Raw genomic sequence first — 22,927 nt, 5'->3', positions numbered from 1 at the left:
AACGTTTTGTTTAATAGTTGTAGCTCGATGTTCTTGTTCTCACTTTGGTGAGAAGCGAACATTACTAATCCGTAAGCATAACATGCTTCTTTATGTTGCATGTTAGCCGCTTTTTCTAAATCACGAAGTCCAATATTCGGATATATTGAGTCAAAATAATTTCTTAACCCATTGCGTAAAATAGCATTTGGGTTCCCCGCAATATATGCGTCAAAGTAAACACATCGTAACTTATGGATTTCCCAATGTGATATCCCCCATCTTTCGAACGAAAGCCTTTTATAAACCAAGGCATTCTTGGAACGTTCTTCGAATGTCTTACAAACTGATCTCGCCTTAAATAGTTGTACCGAAGAATTCTGACCGACTCTAGACAAGATTTCATCAATCATGTCTCCGGGTAGGTCTCTTAAAATATTGGGTTGTCTATCCATTTTGTGTTTTTATACTGTAAAATAGACAAGAGTTAGATTCATAAAAAAAATACTTATTAACACAAGCAATTTTTACATATATCATAAAGCATAAGCACACTATATTACATATATTACACCACACGAATACAACTATCTTATTCCGACTCGCTTGTTTCTTCTTCTTCGGTTTTGGTTCGTTTTGCCAAGTTTCTAGGGATATATGATGTTCCCCTAATACGAGGCGTCGTTTTCCACATTGGTTTAGAAAAACCTGGTGGTTTAGAGGTTCCCGGGTCATTGTTACAACTTAAGGACTTCGGGGGTTGACGATACATATAAAGTTCATTGGGGTTGGAATTAGATTTCTCTATTTTTATGCCCTTTCTCTTATTATTTTCTTTTGCCTTTTTAAATTCAGTTGGGGTAATTTCTATAACATCATCGGAATTCTCGTCGGAATCCGATTCATCGGAGAATTGGTAATCCTCCCAATATTTTGCTTCCTTGGCGGAAACACCATTGACCATAATTAACCTTGGTCGGTTGGTTGAGGATTTTCTTTTACTTAACCGTTTTATTATTTCCCCCACCGGTTCTATTTCTTCATCCGGTTCCGATTCTTCTTCCGGTTCAGATTCTTCTTCCGGTTCCGACTCTTCTTCCGGTTCCTCTTCGGGAACTTGTGAATCAGTCCACGAATCATTCCAATTTACATTTGACTCTTCATTATTATTAGGTGAGTCAATGGGACTTGTTCTAGAGGTAGACATCTATCACATAATATCAAACGCGTTAAGAGATTAATATATCACATAATATTCACATGTTAAAAAATATATAGTTTCCAACAAAATTTGTTAAGCAATCATTTTTCAAGTAAACACGGTCGAAGTCCAGACTCACTAATACATCCTAACAAACTCGATAAGACACACTAATGCAAAATTCTGGTTCTCTAAGACCAACGCTCTGATACCAACTGAAATGTCCCGTTCTTATTGATTAAAAACGTTCCATATTAATTGATTTCGTTGCGAGGTTTTGACCTCTATATGAGACGTTTTTCAAAGACTGCATTCATTTTAAAACAACCCATAACCTTTATTTCATCAATAAAGGTTAAAAAAGCTTTACGTAGATTATCAAATAATGATAATCTAAAATATCCTGTTTACACACGACCATTACATAATGGTTTACAATACAAATATGTTACAACAAAATAAGTTTCTTGAATGCAGTTTTTACACAATATCATACAAGCATGGACTCCAAATCTCTTCCTTATTTAAGTATGCGACAGCGGAAGCTCTTAATAATCACCTGAGAATAAACATGCTTAAAACATCAACAAAAATGTTGGTGAGTTATAGGTTTAACCTATATATATCAAATCATAATAATAGACCACAAGATTTCATATTTCAATACACATCCCATACATAGAGATAAAAATCATTCATATGGTGAACACCTGGTAACCGACATTAACAAGATGCATATATAAGAATATCCCCATCATTTCGGGACACCCTTCGGATATGATATAAATTTCGAAGTACTAAAGCATCTGGTACTTTGGATGGAGTTTGTTAGGCCCAATAGATCTATCTTTAGGATTCGCGTCAATTAGGGTGTCTATTCCCTAATTCTTAGATTACCAGACTTAATAAAAAGGGGCATATTCGATTTCGATAATTCAACCATAGAATGTAGTTTCACGTACTTGTGTCTATTTTGTAAATCATTTATAAAACCTGCATGTATTCTCATCCCAAAAATATTAGATTTTAAAAGTGGGACTATAACTCACTTTCACAGATTTTTACTTCGTCGGGAAGTAAGACTTGGCCACTGGTTGATTCACGAACCTATAACAATATATACATATATATCAAAGTATGTTCAAAATATATTTACAACACTTTTAATATATTTTGATGTTTTAAGTTTATTAAGTCAGCTGTCCTCGTTAGTAACCTACAACTAGTTGTCCACAGTTAGATGTACAGAAATAAATCGATAAATATTATCTTGAATCAATCCACGACCCAGTGTATACGTATCTCAGTATTGATCACAACTCAAACTATATATATTTTGGAATCAACCTCAACCCTGTATAGCTAACTCCAACATTCACATACAGAGTGTCTATGGTTGTTCCGAAATATATATAGATGTGTCGACATGATAGGTCGAAACATTGTATACGTGTCTATGGTATCTCAAGATTACATAATATACAATACAAGTTGATTAAGTTATGGTTGGAATAGATTTGTTACCAATTTTCACGTAGCTAAAATGAGAAAAATTATCCAATCTTGTTTTACCCATAACTTCTTCATTTTAAATCCGTTTTGAGTGAATCAAATTGCTATGGTTTCATATTGAACTCTATTTTATGAATCTAAACAGAAAAAGTATAGGTTTATAGTCGGAAAAATAAGTTACAAGTCGTTTTTGTAAAGGTAGTCATTTCAGTCGAAAGAACGACGTCTAGATGACCATTTTAGAAAACATACTTCCACTTTGAGTTTAACCATAATTTTTAGATATAGTTTCATGTTCATAATAAAAATCATTTTCTCAGAATAACAACTTTTAAATCAAAGTTTATCATAGTTTTTAATTAATTAACCCAAAACAGCCCGCGGTGTTACTACGACGGCGTAAATCCGGTTTTACGGTGTTTTTCGTGTTTCCAGGTTTTAAATCATTAAGTTAGCATATCATATAGATATAGAACATGTGTTTAGTTGATTTTAAAAGTCAAGTTAGAAGGATTAACTTTTGTTTGCGAACAAGTTTAGAATTAACTAAACTATGTTCTAGTGATTACAAGTTTAAACCTTCGAATAAGATAGCTTTATATGTATGAATCGAATGATGTTATGAACATCATTACTACCTTAAGTTCCTTGGATAAACCTACTGGAAAAGAGAAAAATGGATCTAGCTTCAACGGATCCTTGGATGGCTCGAAGTTCTTGAAGCAGAATCATGACACGAAAACAAGTTCAAGTAAGATCATCACTTGAAATAAGATTGTTATAGTTATAGAAATTGAACCAAAGTTTGAATATGATTATTACCTTGTATTAGAATGATAACCTACTGTAATAAACAAAGATTTCTTGAGGTTGGATGATCACCTTACAAGATTGGAAGTGAGCTAGCAAACTTGAAAGTATTCTTGATTTTATGTAACTAGAACTTGTAGAATATATGAAGAACACTTAGAACTTGAAGATAGAACTTGAGAGAGATCAATTAGATGAAGAAAATTGAAGAATGAAAGTGTTTGTAGGTGTTTTTTGTCGTTGGTGTATGGATTAGATATAAAGGATATGTAATTTTGTTTTCATGTAAATAAGTCATGAATGATTACTTATATTTTTGTAATTTTATGAGATATTTCATGCTAGTTGCCAAATGATGGTTCCCACATGTGTTAGGTGACTCATATGGGCTGCTAAGAGCTGATCATTGGAGTGTATATACCAATAGTACATACATCTAAAAGATGTGTATTGTACGAGTAAGAATACGGGTGCATACGAGTAGAATTGTTGATGAAACTGAACGAGGATGTAATTGTAAGCATTTTTGTTAAGTAGAAGTATTTTGATAAGTTTATTGAAGTCTTTAAAAAGTGTATAAATACATATTAAAACACTACATGTATATTCATTTTAACTGAGTCGTTAAGTCATCGGTAGTCGTTACATGTAAGTGTTGTTTTGAAACCTTTAGGTTAACAATCTTGTTAAATGTTGTTAACCCAATGTTTATAATATCAAATGAGATTTTAAATTATTATATTATCATAATATTATCATGTATGAATATATCTTAATAGGATATATATACATTAAATGTCTTTACAACGATAATCGTTACATATATGTCTCGTTTAAAAATCATTAAGTTAGTAGTCTTGTTTTTACATATGTAGTTCATTGTTAATATACTTAATGATATGTTTACTTATCATAGTATCATGTTAACTATATATATATCCATATATATGTCATCATATAGTTTTTACAAGTTTTAACGTGCGTGAATCACCGGTCAACTTGGGTGGTCAATTGTCTATATGAAACATATTTCAATTAATCAAGTCTTAACAAGTTTGATTGCTTAACATGTTGGAAACATTTAATCATGTAAATATCAATCTCAATTAATATATATAAACATGGAAAAGTTCGGGTCACTACACCTACCCACCATACGATCGCATGGGATTTAGCCTGTGTGGCCATGCGATCGCATGGCATCCTTTACCAATTCACATATGCATAAATATAGGCTGCCGACACAAGTTATATATATTATTTAATATATAATATATTTAATCTTTAGAATTAATTAAATATTATATTATATTTACGTGCGTAGTAAAAATGTAATTTTTGTTCAAATGACTCGTACGTTGTTACTCGACTCATGTACCACTTTCGGTTTTTCGAGCGCACTTTCGTACGTTTAGAAAACTAGCCTTTTACGTTACGCGACGTGTACCCTTATTAATAATTTGACTCACTCATCAATAAATTATCTTATAAAAATTGTAACTTATAAAATTGAGCGTTGTGGTCATTTGCTTCTATAAATCAGTGGCTCGTTGTTTATCAAAATATATTATTTTAAATCAGGACGTTTTATGACTAAATTAAAATATATATATTTTTATTTAGAATTGTAAATTTGTACGTAATATATCTGTTTGAAATATTTATCTAATGATATAAAGATAAAGTTTAAATTTGTTCGAAAATTTCCAGGTCGTCACAATGTTGTAAGCAACGTTCTTGGTCAGAGAAAGTCGAACAACCCTAGGACTTTCCTATCCAACAACTCCCACTCGCCTTGAGCTATCTCTTACAGTTTAACACCCTTTAACAGTTGGTAAAGCTTTTTTTGATATAGCACGTCATCAATTTGCATCTTTCAAAAGCTAAAATCATTCCCATCAAACTTATCAATCTTCACATCACTCTTTTCCGCCATTGTACCCGTAAACCGTATCGAGGCTCTTAATACCACTTGTTAGGAATAAAGCACGTGAGCCCTAACAAGACTTGATAACATTAAGTTATCAAACCCAGTGACAATAAATGAAAATAATTGATGTATACGAAGAAACTAGCAAAAACGATAAAGAAAAGAGAATTTAACGAGGTTATATGTAATCACGAATGATAACTTTAATCCTCGGCCACCAAAGAGCTCTTTTATTGATAATTTCTGTGGATACATGTATGATTTACAGTAGAATGCTTAAATAGGCAAAACAATACAAGGAAATAGCTTTGGGAGCAAGAAAATGCGTTTTCTAGAAAATTCTCTCGTCCAGCCCCGACTCGCGATCGCGAGTCTCCATACACAACGAATCTCGCGATCGCGAGATGTATGTCGATCAGAAACTCCAGTAGCAAATTTGGAACTAGCCATCTAACGTTTGAGGACAAAGAGAGCGTTTGGCCCATTAGTTACTCAAATATCCTTTAAATTTATTTACTCGTATATAATTTTCACATAACATAAAACCTACGACTATTTTTTCACATGGACTCCTTTAGTCGTATACCATTAAAGAATGCTACTGACTTGGGTTGACGGTGAAACTGTGATATTTTTAATTTGGTTGTTACTAGTGCGGGAAAAAATAGAATGTAACATATTTTCATGTAATAATTTTGTATAGCTATGAGCGATTGATAATCTTGCATGTCATTTCTTTCATGTTCTAAAATTAATTTTGATGTTTTGGTTTAGTAAATGTTATAAAAAAAGGGATAAAAACAGAAAAATAGTTAAAGTCGCCAGCTATTGAGAGGTAGAGCCGGCTATGGAGTGTTAATTGCATAATGTTCCAGAACCAGTCAGAATGCGAAGTAACTTGAAGATCAAGAAAAAACAAGACAAAGTCGCCGGCTATATCTATTAAAGTTGCCGGTTGTGGTGATAATTTTCGTATACTTGAAGCCAAAGTCATCTTAAATAAAGAAAGAATCCGACAAGGATACGAAAAGATGAAAGTCGTTGGCTATGATTATTAGAGCCGACGGCTGTGGAGTTAAATTTGAAATTACGTGACACTCAAGCTACTTGATGATCAAGAAAATGAGTTCGGGATAAAAGTCGACATTCACCGGCTATTAAGCCGGTTACCCAACATTATAAATAGGGGTCGAATTTTCCAGTTTTCAATGTACAATTTCCAATTGAGTTTTTAAGGTTTAGATTTTCCAGTTACGAATTTTGTCATTGTTAGGGTTTAGTTTTTTAAATTTATTCAGCTTTTGGATTAAAGATTCATCCAAGTTTTTACTTTCTTTAATGCCTTAAGGTACGTTACATTTATCTTTGATTGCATGTTTTTAAATTTGTCACCAACTATGAACTAAACGTTCATAGTGGTTATTTGGACGAAAAGAAGATTTTTTGAGATTAATTATATGAAGCCGCCGGTTATGGAGTTACAGCCGACGGCTTTGCTCCATAGCGCCGACGACTATGTATGTGTTCAAATATGCAGTTTCTGGTTATACCAGATCTGTGTAAATATGTTTCTATAATTCGTGATTATTAGTTTATTGTTGTTGTAATTAATAATTTTTATGGAATGCTTAATGTAAATGGTGAATAGAAAGTTTAGGGTTAACACATCATTAATTCTAAAAAATTTGTTTACTTGATTTATTCACTTAAAAGATTAGCCATATCAAATGTGTTGATTAAATTAACTTTTGCATAAATTTAAGTCAAGATTATTAGTAGTAATTTATGTATGATTAATGAATACGCTTATATAGTGATAACTGATTTATTAGGCTTATTCAAAAGAACCATAGTTTTGTGAGTTTGTATGACAATTTCATGAGAATATGGTTAGGTTCAATGTTAGCACATCACTATATTTGATCAGATTAGGTTTATTAGCTTACCTATTTCTCAGTCTAATTGAATATTGTTTGAGTTCTCATCACAAGACCTAAATGATATTTATTATGCAATTATATGAATTCTATGAAATAGGATATTGGCTGTGTATACCCACTTAGCTGATAGGTTTAACTCATCACAATCAAACCAAGTTAAGTCCTAATGATTGATTATTACGTGATAATTACTTTTACTATTCTTAATAGGAATAATAATCGGTCTATAATTGTTATTTTATTAATTATCAATATAATTTATGAATCTAAACAATATGACTATAAAATCCGAATAACTAATCCTTAAATTATATTTAAATTTATTACAATCAAAATTTTATCTTTCGCGAGATAGTCTTATGAAAAGCTCCTAATAAACTATTATACCTTATTATTTCTTTCCTAAGATATAATAATATAAATAATAATATAATATAATATAATAATACAAAATTCTATTTCTTTTCTAAGAAGAAGATTAATATAATATAAAAAGACAACTCTTATCTGCTTCCGTAGTCTTTTTGGACGATATGTAAACTTACTAATTACTATATTACCTTGATCGGGTTTTGTTGCTCGTTGGGGTGTTAAAAGTGAAAAGTAAATATATATATTATAAATTTAAAAGGTGAAACAAAGTAAGCACAAGCACCCACTTTTACACACATCTGGCTGGTGTTACAAAGATGTTTTATAAGACGATGCAAATGAGGTCGTGGTGGCACAAACTCCACAAATCAACACGTTTGTTTCACGTTTCAGATTTATTAATGATGAAGATTATGGTGATGATGATAGAGTTCCATTCGATGAAGATGAAGAACAAGCATGGGATTTGTGGAATGAAGATGATGGTGAGCTTCGTATAAGGATGTTTTTAAAAAATATAGCTAAACTTTTATATGTTGTTCGCTTTGGAACATTAAGCGTAAAAGAGAAATGATTATGGATGATAGAAGACCAAAATATTTGAAAGCAATATGCTATACATTGGGTAAAAATGACAATGGTCATCAAGAAGTTAGGCAATATAAGTGGAATGTAAGTGGTTCAAATAGAAACAAACAGTTTATCTAGCGAATTTCAACTTAGAGAGGTGAACACAACTGTTTTGGAGACGTTTGTGGTAACAACAATTGTTGTTTAACTTCAAGCTTGATTTCTAGTGATATTGTTGGTCAAATTAGTAAAGACATTGTGTACCAAATTAAACACATCCAACTACACGTAAAATATACTTAAGGGTGAATGTCAGTTATGCTAAGGTATGAAATGGAATGCGTATTGATATGGAACATATGTATGGAACTTGAAAAAGTAGCTTTAATGCATTACCCAAGTATTGAGAAAAATTAGTTCATACCAATACCCATACAATGGTTCAATTTTCCCGTGGTCCACAAACCGGACATACATCGATTACACTTTGGTATACATTCTAGGCATTTGGACCGCCTATTAGAGCCTTTCAAAAGTGTGTTCCTATTATTTGGGTGGATGGAACTCATCTTGTAACGACCCTGGATTTTCCAACGTTTATTTATTAATAATAATTATTATTAATACATATGATAAAACTAATGTACGTTATTACATTTACATGTTTCCATGATTGCCCGAACTTGACTTTAATTGCCCGAAACGTCTTTGTGACACCCGGAACTTGCACGAATAATATTTTCAAGTATTATTTACATTCATGATTAGTTTTATTAATCATTTTAATTAACTAAGGTTGTTGGTTAATTACTTGGGCTTTAAATGGATTAATTTGTTAATTAAGTGAACTTGAGCTTTAGTAGTGAAATGGACTTATGACTTTGGGCTTCAAAGCCCACCCTACATTATTAGTGGACTTAACTAGCCCAATATTACATGTAAGTAGTACTTACAAGTGTAACTAGTTAGTTAACTTGTTTAGGAATCTAGTTAACTTGCCATTCCCATGTAAACACACCAAATATCCAACTTTTGAAGCTTTACTTGCAAGTGACCACCAAACTAAACCCTCCCCTCCTCTTTTGCTACAGCTGGCCGAATGTTAGGGCCATGGGGAGTGCCTTTTTTTGTTTCATTTCTCTTATTACTACTTCACTTGTTACTCTCTCAAACACACACACAAAAATACTTCCAAGTTTTCTCTCTTTTCTCTCTAGTTGCAGTAAGTAAAAAGCTTTAATTTCTCTTCTTTTTCTTTAACCAAAACTGAATTCAAACATCACATAATCATCATCATCTTTTGTTACTTGTTGTTGTTAGTTTGTTACATGTAATTGTTAGTTGTTCTTTACTTGTTACAAGAATAAACTTTCTAGTTTGATTCTTCTTATTTCTTGTATTTATCAAGAACACTCAAGAACATAACTTACTAGTTATGATTCTACATATACTTTCTTAAAAGATTGCAAGTTCATGTGTTGATTAAATTCATACTTGAAGTTCATGAAGTAAACTTTAAAGTTTACTTTCTAAAGATCAAACTTTGGTTTGAATCTTTAAAGTATGAACAACCATGAATAATTTACTTGTTTACTTAGTTTATTTCTTCTTGCACTTTACTTTCATGTAATTAGTTTAAATGGTCAAGTACTACAAGTTAGTCTTGATCTCATTAATCTTGAACTAAAAGTTAACCTTGAAAGTTCAAGAACACACAAATAAGTTTTCTTTAAAAATAACTTTGTATACTTATGCTTGATCTAGACTTTTGGGTCTTGGATCTTCAAGATCTAACTAAAGAACTATGTTCTACATCTTAAGATCTTGATTAGTTAGTTTACTTTCAAGTTTGTAACTTGTTATTAGCTTTAAAGTTCATGTATGTGTTAGATCTAAGACCTTGATGTAACTTTGGTTCATCAAACTTCATACAACTCTTAAGTGAGTTGTGCTTCATGTCTTAGACTTGCACTTGGGTTATGATGGTCAAATCTTGGTCAAGATGATGCAAACACATCAATGAGTTGTACACTTGAAGCTATATGCATCAAGGATGAGAACCGTGATAAGCATCGAGCACCGGAACCCATTATCTTACTGTTTCTGTCCAAACCCTACTGACCTACTGTCTCTGTATCAGACCAGTAGACCTGGGCTGTTTTGATTGTGATTTTCAAATAGAACTTTTCGAGTAGATAACTTTTCATATAAGACTCGCCTTAATCCGAGTTACGGTTTAGAATCTATGGCCCTCCGATCGTCACTATGTCCATTTATTTTTCTGCTTTCTGTTTATAGTTTCTGTTCTTCTGGTTTCTGTAACAGACCAGTACACCTGGGCTACTGTAACCTTGATTTTCAGATATATCAGTTCGTGTAGATAACTTTTCATATAGGACTCGTCTTAATCCGAGTTACGGTTTAGGATTTATGGCCCTCCGATCGTCACTATGTCCTTTAACGTTGTGCAGAAATTTCTGACCTACTCGCACTTAAACCGTCACCACGGTTAAACGAAGACGAGTCTGCTTCTGGAATTTTTACCACACTTAAGGAACTCATAGACGGAGCCATGGCCACTGGTCTCACCTTAATTCAGTAAGGGTAGAGGCCGTGGTGACTGACTGAAGTCAGACTTTGTTTTAAACTACTTTCATAAACGAAACCTACTTTACGCCTTTTGTTTAATGATGAATGATGATGACCCTTAATTACATACTTTTAAACCTATTAAGACGATTTACTGACTTAGTACTATTTGCCTTAGGTTGAGGACCTTCAGACCGATTAATTGCACACCTTTTCCGAACCGACTTTACGACTACATTATCATTGTGAGTTATAGCATTCCCTTTTTACTTTAACTTATTTTGGGAACTGAGAATACATGCGAATTTTATGTTTTACATACTAGGCACGAGTACTTAAAATTATATATGTGTGGGTTATACAACGGCATAAACATTCCCTTTAGCTCGGTAACGTTTAGTCATTGGTTTTTGAACCGGTGAACGCGAATCTTAGATATGGATCCATAGGGTTTGACATCCCCACTCGGGCTAGTCGCGCTAGCATTTAACGAGTGTTTAATACTTCGTAGACATACGCACTTGCCAAGTGTACTTTCAGGGGGTATAAACGTTAAGTTAGTTACCAAGTGCCCACGGTTAACATATACTTTATCATACTATTTTGAAACGCTCTTTGTAGCACTGAAATCTCGTGGCCTACCTTACATACTGTTATACTTAAACTATAGCTCACCAACCTTTGTGTTGACGTTTTTAAGCATGTATTTCTCAGGTGCTTGAGGTTGCTTCCGCTGTCTTACTTGTTGTGCTGTAGACACCCGCTGCTTAGAGTTGTCCACGCATGAACTACTTTACTTTGCATTCAAACATTTGTACTTTTGAACTATGACTTGTAACGACCATTGTGGTCACATACACTTATTATTTGCTTCTACTTAGTGAAGCATGCTTTTGGGATTGTAAAACATTCGATGTTGGATTAGACATCACTTTATTTATGAATGCAAACTCTTTTCGAAAACGCATATAGTACTTAACCTTGTAATGATCCTGTTGTTGATGATTCGTACACGATGGTTTTGTACGGGGCATCACACATCTAAAAGGTAATTACATGGGAAAAATGCTGACTGCAGTTGCAAAAAAATTCTAACAGGGAAATTCTGCCTGTTGCTTTCGCAATTGTAGACCAAGAAACAAACAAAATTTGCAACAGTTCTGAAACCAAGTCGCTAGCCATACTGAAAGATAACTATGTGTTATTTCAGATCGACATGCAGGTACATTAAATGTGGTGAATGAAATCGATGGTTGCCATCATCGTTATTGTTTACGTGTGACATCTTGGTTTCAGCATAGTGTCGCACACTATGCCTGCGCGCCGCTCAAATTTGCAGTAGGGAAAGAGTTGTGAATTTAAGGGCTTTTAAGGGTAAAAACGTAAATTAAGATTAAAACCGTATAAGCTGGTTGTGTTGGCCATTTTTCATCTCATTTCTCACCTACATTTTCAGACTTTTAGAAAGATAAACCCACTTTCACCTAGGATTTTAGAGAGGGAAAGTCCTCCATTGAATAATATTGGAGGCTATTGGGTGTGCATGAGTTTTGGTGGTGACCATCCACAATCATTGGAGTGTGTTATAGTTGTGTGCTATTAGCATTTCCTTCAAACTCTCAATTGGTAAGAATTCTAACTTTTATTTTATGATTAAATTGGGGGTTTAGGGCTTTGAGTTGTAATTGGATGCATAAATTAGTGTCTAACCTTGGTGTGAAAGCTTAAAAGTTGGAAATTTTAAGGGGTTAGTGGAATTAAGGTTCTTAAGTCATATTAGGGATTTTGAGTAAATTGCGTGTTGGTTGTAGTATCTCTAAAATTGTGAAATCTGGGATAAAAAGAGGTGTTTATATGTAGGTGAACTCTTCTAGTAATAAGAGGATTGGAAATGGGTGTGTTTCGGATTAAATCATCTTAGTGAAATAATCATATGAGAGTGAGTCTTTTGGGCAAGTTGAGTTGGGTTGGGAGCTTGGATAAAGTAAATGGTTGGAGTGATGAAATGGATCACACTACAACCATTAGGAGATTTTGGGTCGACTTCGTGAGGTTCTGTAATTAATAGTGTATATGTGTGATTGTGCTTGTTTAGGTGGTGCTAAGGAGTAATGAATCTAACAATTTATCTCCAAGAATAGTCTAATAAAAGTTGAGTACATAGTTAGTAGGGTGAATTTGGGGAAGGGATTGTATGTTGTTGGATTACACCCGTGCAATAGGCGATATGTAATCTTGGGGTTTCCCGAAAGTGTTTACTTGTGCATCTATATTTGTGAATTATTTTGAAGGTGAAAGCGATCACGTAGTTTATAGGGTTGGATTACACTAGCAAGTGGCTAGTTGTGTGGGTATGATAATTGTAGGGTCATTATCATATATGGCTTGACTCGATTGGGTTCGGGCAAGAGAAACCTCTAAGAATCCGGATTACCTTAATGGGATGTGTTGTAAGTTGTATGTTGTAAATTACTTTATTTGATGTTGTAGCTAACTTTTATTCACTAAGCATTGTGGCTTACTCATTGTTATATTGTGGGTTTAGGTTCAAGTGGCTCGAAGGTGCATAGGGAGGGCAAGCAACCTACAAAGGATTAGCTTGGGGACTAATAGTGGTAAGTGGCGTCTAGACTCTTACCACCTTGGATGCTTATTCGCTTGAACATCAACGCTCCGATGTTGTGTCTAGTGTGAAATTATTTTGATTTTATTAAATTATGTTTGGTTAATTTATAATGGGTCTAAAATGGCATACTCAAGGTGTAAAGGGGCATCAATGACTCAATGGGCGTCAAACTTGGTATTTTGATTTGGAATACTTATTTTGGATGAAAATTATGTTTATCACGTGATGTGAACGAACACATGTTTGCGTACATGTAATGTGTAGTTGGAATCGCTAACTTTAAACGTACAATTCAATATTACCACCATGTTCTATAAAACACATAAATAAAAAGCAATTAGAATCCTCCCAAGTAAATTACAAAGCTATGTACTTTGTGGAGAAAGAAATTTAGAAGACTAATTATCATGATTTTTATTTTTTTTATTTATCTCTCACATTTTAAATAACATAATTCATCAAGTATAATTTTGTAATTTAACAGAAAATAAACTCAATAAAATGTTTGTGAAACAAATGGAAAGTCAAAAATCAACTTTATTACCGATGCAATTAAACTGCTCAACAACTTTAAAAGGGTAATTTCGTCATCTAACGTAACTCCCGCCAAAACTCCCACCGTATTCAATGGCAATTTCGTCATTTCATTACAATCATCTCACATTTAAAACCAACCCCTTCCCCATTTATCTTCCTTCATTCGTTCCTCTCTACACAAATTCTAGTGAGAGAAAATGTCGTTACCGAAGCCGGAATTTGGCAGCAAAACGTTCCCGCCGATCTCGGAATGCGACCTCTCCACCATCCACCACCGTTCAGTCGCCGCAGATCTCGACGGAACCCTGTTGAAATCGAGCTCTGCTTTTCCGTACTACATGCTAGTAGCGATCGAAGCCGGCAGCCTCCTTCGCGGCCTCCTTCTGCTACTTTCTTTTCCGATCATCGCGATTGCGTACATTTTCATCTCGGAAGCTTTTGCTATACAGATGCTGATCTTCATCTCCTTTTCCGGACTTAAGGTTAAAATCATTAATTATTTAATTATATATTAATATTAATCAATATTAAATTGTAATTTGGTAATATGAATGCGAATAGCGATTAATAAAGTACATTAATTAGTAGGAAATAATTATATTGTTTTAATTTTATTTTTTGTATATACGATTATACGGTTAATAAATAACGATTTAAAAAGTTAATGTTGAACTGTATCTAATACAGGTGAAGGATATAGAGCTAGCGTCACGTGCCGTACTACCGCGGTTTTACGCGGCGGATGTGAGGAGTGATAGTTTCGATGTGTTTGATAAGTGCGAACGAAAAGTCGTTGTAACTGCGAATCCAACGGTGATGGTGGATGCGTTTGTGAAGGATTATTTGGGGGCGGAGAAAGTACTCGGAACCGAAATTGAAGTGAATGAGAAAACGAAGAGAGCAACAGGATTCGTGAAGGAGCCTGGTGTTTTGGTAGGTAAATGGAAGAAGATTGCGATATTGAAGGCGTTTGGTGACGATTTGCCTGATATCGGACTTGGTGATCGGAAATCTGATCATGATTTCATGTCTGTTTGCAAGGTTAGTTTAATTTCAATTCTAATTATGTTAAAATGCTTAATTTGTATGTTTGTTATAAGACATTTAACCAATGCTTGCTTTTTATAGTATAGAGTAGAATAGAATTGAGGGGATATGTTACTTGATTTGGTTATAGGTTATCCTTTACTTGGCATATATAGTTTCATACATAGATGCATATACATATCTTATATTATACATTATATTATATGTATAGATAATAGATAATCATAAACAGTGGCGATTTCAGGATTAATCAATGTGGTCTCGAAATTTTTTTCAAGAACAGTTATATTTAAATTCTATTTTAGTGATTGTTACCTTCACAAAACTACAAATTCGAAAGATATATGTGGTCCAATTAGTTACATTTAGTAGTGTCCTATACAATGTAAAGGAAAAACTGTGAATTCCAAAATATATGGGGTCCTACAATTAAATTTAGTGGTGTTATATACGATTTAAAGGGTATTTTCTACTAAATATTTTTGAACTAGTGGTGTCCCGTGATCCTACATGATCATTTCCCTGGACAAACTAATACAGTCCTACACTCCTACCTCCTCTTAGGAGGATGGTTTAGTGAAGAATGGCGCCAAATCATCTTAGTTACCTACCTCATGAAACTCTCTTCCTTCGCCAATCTTTTTGTGAGTAGGTAATTGTATTTTTATGGGGTATATTTGTGGGTAATGTTTAGTTATCGTAAGTACTCTGTGTTTAGTTATGAGTTAGCGATAGTGCAATGTGGTATGAGAGAAGTTTAGTAAAGCAAGTTATGACAGGGAGTGATCTATGAAAGTAGTAAAAGTTTAGGAAGACATAGCAGCAAAGGTCACATGTGGATAGAGATCATGCTGTACTATACTGGCTATTTGAATTAGTCTGCTTAATTTATTTACTCTATTAGTTTGAACAAATTGAATGTTTTAAATATGAATATGAATTCTAAGTAAATATCAGTCTTCTTAGCTTAGTTTTACATCTTATATCGCTCCATTTTTTGTTAATGCTGATATGGTATACACAATAAAACTAGAATCCAATTATTTCCATCTTTATGCAATACAATTTAAAAGTGTTATTCTGAAAAATAATATCCAAATATTCCTGAAATGTAATTTATTGAGTATAGACATTGACTACAACTAAAGCAAATATACCGAGATGGTAAGCTAGTAAATGACTGACCAATATGCAACTATTTTCTAAGTGAGGGTGGATATATATATATAGTACTTTTTGTTGTGTGATCTGTATTTTCGGTGCATTATTGGGTTACTGAGATATGAATCTATTTTTCAAACTACACACATTTATTAGGGAAGCAATATATTAAAATGGTGGTTGGAGGTCTAATAAAATCAAGTAAAGTTGTTTGTACTCTAGTAAAAATAATGAGTGAATTTAATAGGATGGTTAAGTGATTATTCAATAACCCTTTGAAAGATATAGGTCCACTGCCATGTTTGTTTTGCAGAATCCATGTGTTATTTAAGCCTGTCTCATTTGGGTCATTTTTGACTGCAGTATTTGTTACTTGTAGTTGGCCCACACTTGAATTGATTTACAATAAGAGCCGGTTGATGTTGACTTTCCTAATTATCCCAAATTGTGTGGTTTAGTTCCAAGAGGAAAAAAAATCGCGATTCACTGCGGAATGATTTTGGTTGGGGAATCCAAGGGGTTGGAGTATTTCTATTGATAGGCGCGAATTGGATTTTGGACGGTTTATTAAACGTGAAAAAAATAAAAGAATAAAAATAAGGAGGGAAAAAAAAGTTGTAACGAAAAAACAAAAAATAAAAAAAAAAGTTTTCCAAAAAAGGTAAATTACCATTTTGCCTTAAAGTTGGATTTAATTACAGTGGGTAGGCACTGTGAATAGTAACAGCTCAACACAATTAGTACTCCAAGATATATAGATTATCTAATGATATTCTTGAAAATTGCAGGAAGGTTTTATGGTGCCAAAAGACAAATCAGCAACCATAGTATCGCGTGATCGTCTTAAAACCCGTTTGATCTTCCATGACGGGCGTCTAGTCCTGAGGCCCGACCCACTTAATGCTTTGATCACCTATGTTTGGCTGCCATTCGGGTTTATTTTATGTCTTATCCGTGTTTACTTAAATCTACCATTGCCTGAACGGATTGTGCGTTACACATATGAAATGCTTGGAATCAAGATTGTGATACGTGGGACCCCACCTCCCGCCCCATCACCGGGGACCCCGGGAAACCTTTACGTGTGCAATCATCGTACAGCCCTAGACCCAATTATCATTGCCATTGCACTTGGGCGCAAGCCATTTTGTGTGACATATAGTGTTAGCAAACTTTCAAGGATCCAGTCTCCAATTCCAGCAATTGCATTGACCCGTGACCGAGAAACAGATGCTGCCCGTATCAAAAAATTGCTCCAAAAAGGTGACCTGGTGGTCTGCCCGGAAGGGACCACTTGTCGTGAGCCTTTTTTGTTGCGGTTTAGTGCTTTGTTTGCTGAATTAAGTGATAGGATTGTTCCGGTGGCTATAAACCTTAAACAGCCTATGTTCCATGGGACAACGGTTCGTGGTGTGAAATTTTGGGACCCGTATTTCGTTTTCATGAACCCACGTCCCACATATGAGATCACGTTTCTTGAGCGTTTGCCTATGGAGATGACGGTTAAGGGTGGAGGGAAAACGTCAATCGAGGTTGCGAATCATGTACAGAAATTGTTGGGTGGTGTTTTGGGATTTGAATGCACAAATTTGACAAGGAAAGACAAATACTTGTTTCTTGGTGGGAATGATGGTAAGGTGGAGTCAATGTATGGCAAGAAGTGAATATAATGACATTTAGTCATGTAAAATGGTGGTGGTTAGTGACTGGTGATGGTGGTTATAGACTACTTATCTATTTGGGCTATTATTATTACGTTTGAATGAATCTGCACTATGGAAACACTCCTTAAAATTCTTTTAATTGTGATGACACTAGTATATGTTTAGTCATCCATTAGCATTCATCTTTGGTGGACAAGCAAGTAAACATTGATATCTTATATATTTATATATGTGTATGTTGTTTATAATGGTTCATGTTTTTAAAATTTATATTAATAATTATATAATTATATTTGTTTTACCTTAATATATATGTGGCATTTTATAGGGAACTACTAAAAAATACTCCGTATATGATTATCGATCTCTTATTTCTCGTCATTAAAGCTCTGAAGTGATTATTCACTTTTTAATAAATCTATTCCTTCAAACGAAGATATATGTGGATATGTGATAAATGCGTAAATCTAAATACTTAGTAAGCATGTGCGTTTTCTATCAAAATACCTCATGCAATCGTGTCATGACAGTGCTCTTTGTTGTATCAAGATACATATCAAGATCTCTTTGCAATTGTTAATGTGTAACCAAGATACAACTTTATCTTTATTTCTCGATCAAATCATACAGATATGGATCCCATTATCTGAACAACGGGAACACTCACGCTAATCCATGTTAAACTTTGAATTTCGCATCTTTCAGACGTTACACATTTACCACATATAGTATGTATATACATAATGTTCATGCTTAAAAATGTAATCACGAATAAATACATACATACGGTTCTAATAACTCTAATGCAACACCTAATAGTTAAACACATACACAATATGTATATCTATATTTCGTAAAAAACAGAAGTATTCACATTAAAGTATATCTATATGGACCACCTTGATCACATACTACTAATTCTCGGTTTTGGAAACTTAAGGCGTAAGTGGATTAAGATATGTATTACTTCAATGAGGTCATCGGTTTTGATTAATGGAGCTCCTAAGAGGGTTACGTCAAGGTGATCCTCTAAGCCCTTTTGTTTCTAATTGTGATGGAAGGTCTAAACATATTGCTTTATGATGCGATTTGAGACATCCTTCTTCGCAGGGGCGGATTATTGGAGGGGTGGAGGGGGGCCTTGGCCCTTCCAAAATCCTAAGCTAGAAGTGTATATCGTTTATGAGATTTGGAATTAAAATTTAAAATTTAAGCTTGATTTTAATGGTGATATGAAAATTGGTGATGAAAAGATAACTAAGGGAGGTGAAGAGGATACGATGTACAGCACATCATGTTAGGCTTTGTGTAAGTGAGGCTCGGTTTTAGATTGTTAGTTTTGTATTATCACATTCTAGGTTCGAGCCTCACCGGTCTCATTCTTGTTCCCTCGTTTGAAGGCGTTTTCTTTTCGAAAACGTTTTCTATTTCTTTATATAAGTTTTCGTTATTTTTGCCAAAAAAAAAAAAAAATGTACAACACATCATGTACTTTTATTTGTTTGCTAACACAAGTCCTTATGTTTGTATAGATTTTCAATTTTAACCCTACAGATTTTGAAATATTAATCGTACTATCCATTCTAAAATAAATAAATAACTAGCGCAATAATTTTTAAAAGTTATGGACTAGCCGTGTAATACTAGGTAAAGTACAATGACCATTCGTATAATTGACTCTTAAGAATAATATAATTCAACCTTAAAAAATAACATGTAGTACTCCGTAGTAAAATAGTTTTAAACTTATTATTTGATTCCACAAATTATAATTAAACGAAAATTAGAAATATGTTTACTTATATTATATATATTAATATTAATAGAAGACTACATATATATTGGTACAAAAACGTTAAAATATATCAAAATACTCTTCGACAAACTATATTTTACGTTTTAATTTTTGGCCCCTTCATAAAAGTGGTCACTTGGGGTATTAATGTGCCTCATTTATTTTACGCAGCTGATGTTGTGATTGTTTCCAAGTAGTGTAGTAGGGATATGGAATACATTATTCGAATTATTAAGGTCTTCAACCTCGTATCGGGTCTAAAAAGTAATCTATCCAAATCAAACGTGTTTTGAGTTGGGGTAGATGTGGCTGAAGTCGACTCCTTGGTCCGATCTTGTAGAAATCAGTTTACACACTTTCATGGCTTAAACCATTTGATGCTTGATTACTGTTTTGATAGCTGCTGGACATGTAGAGTAGACATTGGATTACTTGAATTTACTTTTAATAAGTGAAATCTATATGAAACGATTCTCTGATTCATTAATAATTTTTTTTTTGAATATGCAGTAGTAGTAGTTTAGTCGTGAGCTAGTGATCCTCGCTGATTAAAGGCTTGTGTTTGATTTTTTTTTATTATTATTTTTTTTTAACGGTGATTTTTTGGCATAAGTAGATCATTTATTTCAACGACCCTCATCATTTGCACGTAACACACACGTTTGGGCGAAAACCCGAACCAGATTGACGGTATCCGGGAACACATCCATTTGGGCAGTGTTCCGGGTAGAGGTCCGTGAACGAATCCGGTAAAACCTCCCTATAGGGTCAGTATATACCACCATTATCGGTGTTCAATAATTTTAAAGAAAATCATGTCATCCCTAAGGATCGAACCCATGACCTCTCCATATCCCAAGACACAAAGTACATGGGGAAAACATTGGGCTATGCACGCAACTTGGGGCGGATCGAGAAACTTTTTTCGATGGGGGCAAAACATAAAAAATTGGAAAAAAGCGTCAAATTTAACACAAAAATACACTAAAAACTTTTCGATCGTCGGGGGCGGCTGACCCCACTTGATCCCCCTCCCTCCGCCCCTGCACGCAAGTTCATGGGGGACAGTGTTTGTTGGGCTATGCCCGCAAGTTCATGGGGGCAGTGTTTAATCAATATCTTAGGGATTGGTAAAACCAAAACAATATAGTATGATACGTAGAAATTTATAGAAGTACTAATTGCCATAACTAAAAGTGGTAGCTTGAGTAGTTCAGTTAGAGCCAAATTGGAAGGACTTTTGAGTCTCACAGAATCAGCCACTTGAAGATCATACAGTATATTTGACTCAATATTGTACATATTGGATCAAGTAATAAAACAGTTGTTCTATAATCATGTATGTATGTTTGACACAAATATGATTAGTTTAACTCCAAATAATCGATATAGAGCACTTATTAACATAACACCTATTATACCTTTTAAATTGAAATACCCAAAGATCTTTGGCACATGTCATGATTTAACGGGAATAAATTGAAAAAGATGCAATTCAGAAGACTACCAATGCAAAATTAAATATTCAGCGACTACACGTGAAAATCTCGGTAAATCACAAGGACTATTCGCTTGCTTTTGTTTAAATAAAAATAAAATAATTTCAATTTTATTTAATTTATTTTTAGAGTTGTAATCCATTGAATTCAATAATTTGGTTGAAATCCAACGGACCAATCAGAGCGCGACATGTGGCGCAACAATCACATGTGATTGGAAAAAAAATTATATTTTTTTTAAATAATTTATTTTTGAAATTTTTTTTTATTTTTTTTATTTATTTTTTTAAAAAAATTTAGCATTTCAAATCCAATCACATGTGATTGTAGAACCCAATCACATGTGATTGTAAAACACAATCACATGTGATTCTGCATGTCAAATCCAATCATATGTGATTGGAAAAAAAAAAATTCAAAATTTTTTTTCAAAACAAAATTTCAACCGGAAAACGACTTTAATTTGGTGATTTGATCAAGTTTGTTAGCTTTTCGTGATCATATCTTTAAAATTTCAGACTTTAATTCGGTGATTTGATCAAAAACTTGGTGTTTAAAGGTTTAGCACAAATTAACTGAAAATAGTCATTTTACTAAAAAAAAAAATTCAATCACATGTAATTGAATTTGACATGCAGAATCACATGTGATTGGGTTTTACAATCATATGTGATTGGCATGCAGAATCACATGTGATTTACTGCATGTCAAATCCAATCACATGTGATTGAAAAAAAAAAAAAAAATTCGAAAAAAAAAAATTTAGAAAAAAAAAATTTCGAAAAAAAATTAAAAATTTTTTTTTTTTAATTTTTTTTTCAATCACATGTGATTATCGCGCCACGTGTCGCACTCTGATTGATCCTTTGAATCTCAACTTAAAATTTGGTTTCATTTGAATATTCCTCTTTATTTTTATGTGAGAAATTCGTATTAAGAACAACTATTCTGCAGGGGGTTGATCCTCTTCTACTCATTCTAAAACCTAACCTAGATGGAAAGTGTATTTATTTAGATGTGTGAAATTATGATGTAATTCTGCAAGTAGTTATCAAAATCCAGCTGTGTGTAGATTATATTTAGTCAGAAATGGCCTTCACTTCTTTCATCAGCTCAGGTAATTAAGATATTCTATAATTACAGTTTTTATTATCTGTTTATGTGTAGTATTACGGTGTGTTTTTTTTGTTTTTTTTTCTTCCACTTTGTGCTTTATGTTATTTATAGGTTGAATGCTTTGAATGTGACTATAATCTCACCTCGAGTGCACGAGTATAAATATATTTCACAAAGTAAACGTGTGCATGAAAGTTGCTTAACCTTGACCTAAACAAGTAAGTTGTATCAATTAACCGGTTACGACACAAGGTCGGGCGAAATGTGTTCAATTAGTCCTATGGCTCGTTATGACTCGAATAGTATAGCATGTGAATCACGTTGTCAAGTTTCATGCAAGAATCAAGTATAAAGGTACGTTAGAATGATTGCATAAGTGTTTGGTTAAGTTTGACTAAAAGTCAAACTTGGCCAAAGTCAAAATCAACGAAAAAGTCAACACGTTCAGGTCGGGTCCCGAACTATTTTCCTAAGCTTAGAAATCATATATGAGCATGTTGGTCAAGTTTTATGTCAATCGGGGGTGCGTAGCATAGCTAAAATTAAATGAAAATAGACTTTTTTGGGCAGTCTGCCTCA

The 22,927-nt window shown here is 33.5% G+C and overlaps 1 protein-coding gene across 1 annotated transcript; it reads left to right on the top strand.

Moving 5' to 3' along the window:
* Positions 1-14,263: 14,263 nt before the first annotated feature.
* On the top strand, positions 14,264-18,208 carry LOC139853047 (probable glycerol-3-phosphate acyltransferase 8). Its single transcript, XM_071842414.1, has 3 exons — positions 14,264-14,548; positions 14,754-15,107; positions 17,063-18,208. Exons 1-3 carry the CDS (start codon positions 14,264-14,266, stop codon positions 17,936-17,938), a joined length of 1,515 nt encoding a protein of 504 aa, XP_071698515.1. The 3' UTR covers positions 17,939-18,208.
* The last annotated feature ends 4,719 nt before the right edge of the window (positions 18,209-22,927 follow it).

The sequence above is a fragment of the Rutidosis leptorrhynchoides genome, chromosome 6 (genome assembly GCF_046630445.1).
Source record: "Rutidosis leptorrhynchoides isolate AG116_Rl617_1_P2 chromosome 6, CSIRO_AGI_Rlap_v1, whole genome shotgun sequence".
NCBI lineage: Eukaryota > Viridiplantae > Streptophyta > Magnoliopsida > Asterales > Asteraceae > Rutidosis > Rutidosis leptorrhynchoides.
The sequence above is the reverse complement of the archived record's forward strand: the minus strand, read 5'-3'. Positions and strand labels throughout refer to the sequence as shown.